The following is an 8,085-nucleotide window of genomic DNA, read 5'->3' on the forward strand; positions in this document are numbered from 1 at the left end:
AAGATTCAGCTAGTTTTCTCGACTGAAAAACAGAAAACAAAAAACAGCTCTCCAAGGACTGCTGCAAGCTGCTGGTTAATTTCCAGAGTACAGAAAAAGTCGGTTCTGACCGCTTTTGCCTATTTTCTCCTTGCTATTACAACGGACAGTGTTTTCAGAGGTCCTCACTCTGCCATTTTTGCTGAGGTCCTGGCATCTTAACTGGGAGGGAGACACAGCAAATTCTGCTGCACAGACAGTCCTGTGTTTCTGGAAGCCGGCTGCTGAGCAGAGGAGGGAACGCTCATGTTTACAGCCAGGCGGAAGCATATCTCCTCCCAGGCCTGCGGTCGGCGGCCGTGGAGGCCTCCTCCGTGCAGGTGAGGCTTGGCGAGAGCCCCGGCTCCCCCGGCCCTTCTGCAAGCCAGGCTTGCTCGCAGGGGTGACACCCACAGCGGCGAGGCCCCCCCTGGGCCTCCCTGCACGAGCACGGGGAGCCGGGTGCTGTGGGGGGGCTCAGCTCGCCCAGCACCCATCCTAGTGCCTCCCGGACCCAGGGTTCCCTGACCTGACTCAGGCCCCACCAATCAGAAGTGCTAAGAGACCTGAACCCAGGATGGAGTGAGGTGAGAAGGAGGGAGGGAGCGAGGTCTCCGGGCAGGTTGCAGGACTCTCGGGGCAAATCCCTGTCTGCTCGGGCAGACTTACTTCTCTGGAGGAGCCAAGACCGTAAACAAGGCAGGGCCGACCAGGCCTTCCGGGGCCCTGTCAGGAGGGGCTCTCCCTGGGACCTGAGACGGGAAGAGGCCGGCCTGGAAAGAGCCGTCCAGATAGAGGGAGCCGCAGTGCAAAGGCCCTGGGGCACGCGGGGAGGAGGTGCTGGGACAGGAGGGTGGGCGGGCAAGGGGCCAGCAGGGTGCTGGGAGGGCTCAGCCTCGGGGATGGGAAGCCCCTGTGTGCGGGCTGTGGCGTCTGGCAGGAACTTGGCCCTCGGTCAACGTCTGGTGAGGGGACAGGCCAGCAAACAAGCACGTGCCTGTCAGCCGGCCCCTGAGGAGCCAGACTCCACGCCAGGTCTGGGTGCTCCCAAGGAGATGGGCGTCCCCACACCCAGGGCCCCACCTGAAAGAGCCCTTGTTACCCCGGCCTCAAGAGCCCCTTGGCCAGGATACAAATGGAAGGTCCCGCCGGAGCCCAATGCCCTTCAGGCCCCTTGGGTTCTGGGCCGTGGCAGGGCCCCAGCCCGGGGCACGGACATGACCACTGCGTCCCCAGCATCCCGTGTGCCTGGCCCATCCTCAGCGGCTCACACAGGGACTCCTGCTAACTCCACGCCCCACCGGGGCCAGTTGGGGCGGCCCAGACCCCGCCCCAAGTCCACCACAAGCAACAATCAGCTAGACGACACCTTTGAGAACCGTCAGCCCCTGGGAGGACAGTGTCAGCGGCTTGCCCTGCGCTGTGCACTCATTTGAGCTACAGTGGCCCTGGGGTGGGGGTCTGGGGTCAGGGTGCCCGGTGCAGCCATCGGAGTCGTGGGTGGGCGGGGGATGCAGGCAGGCCTGGGAAGCGGGCCTTGGACAGGGCTCTGCCACTGGGGCAAGCGGGGAGGGGCAGCAGTCAGCGAGTGTGGAGTCTGCAGAGGCCTGGCCACAGCACAGCCCTGAGCCTCGGTCCCCCGAAGCCACCTCGGGGTGACTGACCATAGACTGACTTACGGGAGGGGACCCTGGCCTCAGTGTCGGCCAAAGAACCATGCAGTCGCCGAAGAACAGAATTCCACCCACAGACGCACCCAGGTCCCCAGCCCCACAGCCTCGGGGAGCAGGGCTTCTGTCCGTTGGGGTCACTCCCGTGTGCCCGGCGCTGAGACCCGGGAGGTGCCGGACATGCGTTTGCAAAGGGATGACTTTACCTGGCGGGGGGGCACCTGTGTGCAGAGGAGCCTGCCGTCAAGTGCTGCTCAGATGCCGCCTCACCTGGTGGCTGTGACGGACGGGGCACCGCATCCTGGCTGGTGGAGGAGCCCGGGGCTCAGAGTGTAAGCTGACCCCGACTGGCCAGGCTGCCCCGCCGGAGACCCAGCCCAGGCCAAGGGGCCACAGGCCGCCGGCTCCCAAGGCTCCCTCTGCATCCCTCTCTGAGCAGGGCACCCCGTGCCCCGCTGCGTCCCAAGGACTCCTCAGGCATGCTCTCAGGGTCACTCCAACACCAAAGCAAGTACCTCCCTGTTCACCCTCCCCCAGGCCCCTCCCAGGGGAGCCCTGAGCAAACAGAAGGGCCAGCCTTCAGTCCGCACTGGCCGCACGTCGAGGTGGGGCCCCGGGAGGGCAGAGCTGTGGGTGTGAGGCGTAGGACGGGAGCCTCCTGTAAAATGGGGCGAGCCCTGAGGCCCCCGCGGCCACTGGACGGCGGGCCAGGGCTGCGCAAGCACGTCCTCACTTCCTGGCACGAAACGGCCCAGGCCCACTCCCACTTTCTCTCCCCAAACCCGGATCAGCCACTTCTCCAAGGACACGGTGTGAGCAAAGACACCCCTGCCCATTCTGCTGGCGCTCGCGAGGGTGTGGGGGCGTCCCCAGAGGCCACGTGGCACATCCACGTGTGACGAGCCTTCCGAGCTCCAGCTGCGCCCCTGCACAGCTGGCCTTTCTGCGCGGATGCCAACTAGCATGACACGCACCTCGGAGCGACTGCGGGGTGGCGGTGACCGTCCCACGTCTCCCAGGAAGCCAGACAGAAAAAGATCTGCACTCCCCGCTTTTTTCACACAGGTTTTCTTTTTGAAAAGAGCTGTTTTTCATAAAGCATTGCTATTTATGTTAATGTGCAGTAGGTTTAGTTTTGTTATTTCTAAGTGAATTGATAAGTATTCCAAGCATTTCCATTAGGATCTCAAACACGGTGAGATCGATGGATGTCACCCACACAAACAGAAGCTCCTTGTGGGTCTCAGTGACTGTTCAGAGTGTAAGGGGTCCCGAGATCAAAGTGTTTGAGAACCACTGCGCTGGGCTCTGTCGGGAGCCTGAGGACCCGCAGTCTGAACGCGGTGCTCACAGCCGCTTCCCGGCGGTTGTGTTGTTTACTTGAAATACGGTTAGGTCATTTGTTTTTGTTTGCGTTCTATTCTTGTGGGTTCTGTTTATTTTTCTCTCTCTTTTTTGGAATGTGTAAAACATTAACGCGGTTTCAAAACTCCGAATGCTTTCTTTTAAGCTTTAAAGCTCCCTGGGCGGTTCTTACAAGCCAGACCACCCCACTGTCCTTGTCCTTCCCGGCTCCCAGGCCCCGTGATGAGGGTTCTGGAAATGTTCTCCTGACAGGGAGCAGAGATAAGAATCCGCTGGCATCTTCTTCCGTATGCCAGGCATCCTTGGAGCTCTTCCCCATGCAGGGAAGTTGGGGGGCCCGGGATCACCTCCTGGCCCTTGGGGAAGGCGACCTCATGGCTTCGACTCCCCTCAGGGGGACGGTCCAGATGCCCTGGCCACGGCGTGGACAGCGTGGCTCCTCCACGCAGCTCTGCACGCGGGAAGAAGGCAGCTGTGTCCGCTGAACCCAGGACCCCTGCTTCCCCGCCCGTCCCCAGCACTCGGACAGACGGACAGATGTCAGGCCTGACTGTGGCCCCCACGTCCCAACCTGCCCTGCGGGCAGTGCACGCTGGCGGCCCTGGCCCAGTTCTCTTCCCAGCTGCTGGCTTTGGCACCCCCTCCGGGGAGACACCAGGGAGGGCCTGATGGGAAAGGAGAGAACTGGGGGGAGAGGGGGGGCGGGAGGAAAAGACAAAGGAAGGGGTGCGGCGAGTGGCCGGCGCCCAAGGGAGGAGTGACCTCAGCGCTGAAGCAGCATCTGCTCGCGTCAGAGCAGGCGGGCGGCCAGGCCAGCTCCAGCACTGAGGTCCCTTTCTCTCCCTCTCCCCGCGTCCTATCTGCCGCTCCTCTCCGGCGGCCACGGTGGCGGCCCTGGGGCCTCATTGGCCGGCTGGGTGCCGCGTCTGCAGCATAAATTGGAGCTCTGGGCTCCTGCTGGGACGTTCGGCTGCCCACAGCCTCCAGTCGCTCTTGCTGGGTGAGTACTGCGTGCGCTGGCCCCGGCCCCGCAGCCGCACTGGCCTCCTGGCGCTGCCTCCGCCCAGAAACCCGCAGCACCCCAAGAGGGGCAGCACCCCAAGAGGGAGGCCCATCTAGTCCGGGGCACGGCGACCCTCCTGGTTCCCGGGGTTCCCTCAGACGGCAGCGCCAGAGGTGTTTCCCCCAGGAAAGCCGCAGGGCGCTGAGCTGGCTGTGAGCTCCGTGCCAGGTGTAACCGGCCAGCCACCTTGGGTTCCTGTAACCCAACACGGCTTGGCTTTCCAGCCACGGGGTGAGGCCCAGCTGGAGCCTGGAGAGGGAATGTGGAGGGAGGTGCCCGGCGTCCTCGGGGACCTGTACCCAGGGGCCGTGCGCAGGGCATCGGGGACCAGCGGTGCAGCATGTGGCTCCCCTTCTCGTAGGTGATGGGAACCCCGAGTCCGGCTGCCCCCTGGGGCGGAGCCCTCTGGGCCCTCCTCCTGGCCACACTTGGCTGCTCGGCCGGCCAGCCGCTGGGCGGAGAGTCCATGTGCACGGCCCAGCCCCTGGCCAAGTACAGCATCACCTTCACGGGCAAGTGGAGCCAGGCATCCTTCCCCAAGCAGTACCCGCTGTTCCGCCCACCCGCGCAGTGGTCATCCCTGCTGGGTGAGTGCAGTCCCTGCCGTCCCGTGCCCGGCGGGCCTGGCGGTGACCCCCACTGCTCGGGAGGGTACGGTCATCTGACCGTGGCCCCACGCTTCACAGCGTGGAGGGGACCTCACCCAATTCACTTCAGTGCAGGAGGTCCTGGCTGAGTGCCTACTGCGTGACAGCAGCAGTGTCCTGGGCTTCGGGGACGTGGCGGGGCAGGGTGGCCTGGGTCACGGGAAGGGCCGGCCGGCTGCCCGTGCTACCCGCGAGGCGCCGGGCAGTGTGAGGCCACCTGCGGGACATCCCGCCCGGCCCCACGAGGGGCGGGACGGTGCCCAGGGGTGATGCTTACACGGGTGGGTGGTCGCGGTGCGCAGGGGCAGCGCACAGCCCCGACTACAGCCTGTGGAGGAAGGGCCAGTATGTGAGCAATGGGCTGAGGGACTTCGCGGAGCGCAGCGAGGCCTGGGCACTGATGCGGGAGATGGAAGCTGCCGGGGAGAAGCTGCAGAGCGTGCACGGCGTGTTCTCGGCCCCAGCCGTGCCCAGCGGCACCGGGCAGACGTCCGCGGAGTTTGAGGCCCACTCCAGGCACTCGCTCGTGAGTGGGGCGGCGTGGACGGTGGGCGGGCGGGCAGGAGGGGGGCGCGGGGGCTGCCGCTGAGCCCTCGGCCCCCAGGTGTCCTTCGTGGTCCGCATCGTCCCCAGCCCCGACTGGTTCGTGGGCATCGACAGCCTGGACCTGTGTGACGGGGGCCGCTGGAGGGAGCAGGTGGTGGTGGACCTCCACCCTTACGATGCCGGGACCGACAGCGGCTTCACCTTCTCATCCCCCAAGTTCGCGACCGTCCCGCAGGACACGGTGACCGAGGTGAGGGGATGGCAGCTCTCTGGCGGCGCTCCCCGGGAGGACAGTGAGGGGGCGGGGCTGGCCCTTCCTGACCCATCTCCGGGCCGGGCCCCTCCTGCAGATCACGGCCTCCTCTCCTAGCCACCCCGCGAACTCCTTCTACTACCCGCGGCTTAAGTCCTTGCCTCCCATCGCTACGGTGACCCTGGCGCGGCTCCCGCACAGCCCCAGGGCCTTCCCGCCCGCCCCGGGCTTCGGGGGCGGGGGCAACGAGGTCGCCGACAGCCTGCCAGGTGAGCCCAGCTCCCACCCCTCCGTAGCGCCCACGGCCACCCCCCAGCCCCGCTTCACATGCGTGCTCCTGGGTTGCAGGCGCTCGGGCTGGCGGGCAGCCGCGACATTCACCACTGGCTGCGCCGGAGCAGGAGCAGCACTTGGGTTTGGGGGTCAGTCGGGACTTGCTCGGACATCACCTGGCCCTGAGCTCCCGCTCCAGCTCTTACCTCTCACCCTAAATAACCCTCGAAGGCCAGTGCCCGCCCCAGAGGGAACGCCTGTGAAGTGACACCCGCTGCTTTCACAGGGGCAGCCCCGCCCCCGCGTGCGCCCCGCCCCCAGGGCCCTTGGTCCAGGGCTCAGCCCTGCGCCGCCGGCCCGCCCCACGCAGAGCACCCGTCGCCAGGCCACAGAGCTGGGTTGCGTGGCCGCGTGGAGTGTGAGGACGGGTCAAACCGGGAGAGGCTGCCGGTGCTCAGAGGGCGGGGCAGCGCCGTCGGGGCTGCGTGAACCCGCGTCTCCGAGCGGCTTCAAAAGCAGGATGGGAGCATTTGGTTGGGGACGCTGGTTCTGAGAGATTTGGGATTTGGTTCATTCGACTCCAAACTGCAGAGTTAACTCGTGCCCAGCATTTTCAACTGAAAGCCTTTCACACTTCCACAGCCCAGAGTGAGTCGAAGAGGCCCCAGGCCCCGCCCGGTGGCCCCGCTGACCCCTGTGTGCCCTCCTGGCAGCGGGTCGGTGGGGGCGGTGCCGCCCGCGGGGGAGGGGCGAGCGGTGCGCAGGTGCCGGGCGAGCGAGGGGGGCCGCGGCCCCAGTGTGGCCAGCCTCCCGAAGGGTCCGCACCTGGAACAGCAGCGCAGCGGTGGAGACCCTGCCGGTCTGTGCCCACGTCAGAGAACGTTTCACGACAGGATCTCCGCTCTCCCCCAGCCCCACGCCCCGCACCCCGGAGAGCGGGGATCCAGCCGGCATCGGGCTCTCAGGGCAGAAACCTTCACCCAGTCGCTCGGGGGTGGCTTTTCGGGGGTGTGCTTGGTGGCGTCGCCCTGGAGGTGGCTGGAAAGCGCAATGATAAAATCAGGAGTTTCCCGGCCAAGTTCGGAGGCGGTGTCGGGCGAGGACCCCCTTCCTCTCCCGCAGCCCCGCCTCGCTCACCGTCCTCCTTGCGCCCCCAGCTCCGGAGACGCCGCTGGACTGCGAGGTGTCGCTGTGGTCGTCCTGGGGGCTGTGCGCAGGCCCGTGCGGGCGGCCCGGGGCCAAGAGCAGGACGCGCTACGTCCGTGCGCGGCCCGCCAACCACGGGGCGCCCTGCCCGTTGCTGGAGGAGGAGGCCCCGTGCGTCCCCGACAACTGCGTCTGACGCCGGGGCCTCCGAGCCCCCTGAGCCCCGCCGCCGGCGACCTCCGCGCAGAGACTGGCCCCCGGCCCGGCGGCCGCGCTGCACGACAGCCACACCCCGGCCGTGAAATACCTCAGACCTGGTCGCCAGGCAGCCGCCCGGGGCCGCCGGGTCGCCGGCGCGAGACCAACACCTGCCTCGTCGCGTTCCCATCCCAGCTCTTGAATAAAGACCAGCGTCTCCTGACACCCGGTGCTGTGGTCTGTGTGTCCTGGGCAGGCGCCGGGTGAAGGCGGGGCCGGCAGATGGGCCACCAGACTTCCCTGATGAGCAGGTGTCACCCTGCGGGGAGGAGCCAGTGGACCACCACGCGCATACACACGCAGCGCGCACACACACGGCACACACACACACGGAACATACACGGAACATACACGGCACACACGGCACATGGGGAACTCAGAGGACCAGCATTACCGCCCCCCCGGGCCTCTGACCATCGAGGCCCCTGGCCTCGCAGGGGGGCCCTGAGGCCTCACTCCCGACCTGCCCTAGCCCTTGTCTGAGGTCGGGGTTCACGACCTCGTCCTGCTGGTGTGGATCCCTGCTGGTCCGGCCGGTTCTCGGCTCTCGGGCCCTTTCTCTCCCTCGTGGAGATCCACTCGCCCACCCTCTCCATTCCCTTAGGGTCACCTGTCCACCTGAAGGTTGCTCTGGGCGGCCCCCCGGGCTCCCCACGGCCTCGGTCCTCGCTCGAGTCAGCACAGGTGACCCTCCGTGTCCCGTCCAAGCGGCTTGCTCAGGCCCTCCCCCGGGCTCCGCGCACCTGCCGCGGGGTCTCCGTCACCAGTCTCCCCTCTGTGCCCCTTGTCCCTCTGCCCCAGCAGACGTGCTCCCCCTTCCACCCAAGGACACGGTTCTCTTGGGCC

The 8,085-nt window shown here is 66.5% G+C and overlaps 1 protein-coding gene across 2 annotated transcripts; it reads left to right on the forward strand.

Annotated features, from left to right (window-relative positions):
- The first annotated feature begins 3,892 nt into the window (after positions 1-3,892).
- Positions 3,893-7,387, forward strand: SPON2 (spondin 2). Of its 2 annotated transcripts, none has more exons than XM_060147468.1 (6): positions 3,893-4,053; positions 4,478-4,703; positions 5,066-5,289; positions 5,527-5,559; positions 5,660-5,831; positions 6,993-7,387. In XM_060147468.1, the coding sequence occupies exons 2-6, from the start codon at positions 4,481-4,483 to the stop codon at positions 7,175-7,177; spliced, it is 837 nt and encodes a 278-aa protein (XP_060003451.1). In that variant the 5' UTR covers positions 3,893-4,053; positions 4,478-4,480; the 3' UTR covers positions 7,178-7,387. The 2 variants fall into 2 exon arrangements, with proteins under 2 accessions (XP_060003451.1, XP_060003450.1); XM_060147467.1 differs by having other exon boundaries at positions 3,900-4,053; positions 5,368-5,559.
- The last annotated feature ends 698 nt before the right edge of the window (positions 7,388-8,085 follow it).

The sequence above is a fragment of the Lagenorhynchus albirostris genome, chromosome 4 (assembly GCF_949774975.1).
Source record: "Lagenorhynchus albirostris chromosome 4, mLagAlb1.1, whole genome shotgun sequence".
In the NCBI taxonomy this organism is placed as follows: Eukaryota; Metazoa; Chordata; class Mammalia; order Artiodactyla; family Delphinidae; genus Lagenorhynchus; species Lagenorhynchus albirostris.

What these genes read in the sequence shown, in the direction of transcription:
- SPON2 (XM_060147467.1), top strand. Translation starts at nt 4,481, where the DNA reads ATGGGAACCCCGAGTCCGGCTGCCCCCTGGGGCGGAGCCCTCTGGGCC. An exon ending in CGCAGGACACGGTGACCGAG is followed by an intron (nt 5,560 to 5,659) that starts GTGAGGGGATGG and finishes CCCCTCCTGCAG; the next exon opens with ATCACGGCCTCCTCTCCTAG. An exon ending in GGTCGCCGACAGCCTGCCAG is followed by an intron (nt 5,832 to 6,992) that starts GTGAGCCCAGCT and finishes TTGCGCCCCCAG; the next exon opens with CTCCGGAGACGCCGCTGGAC.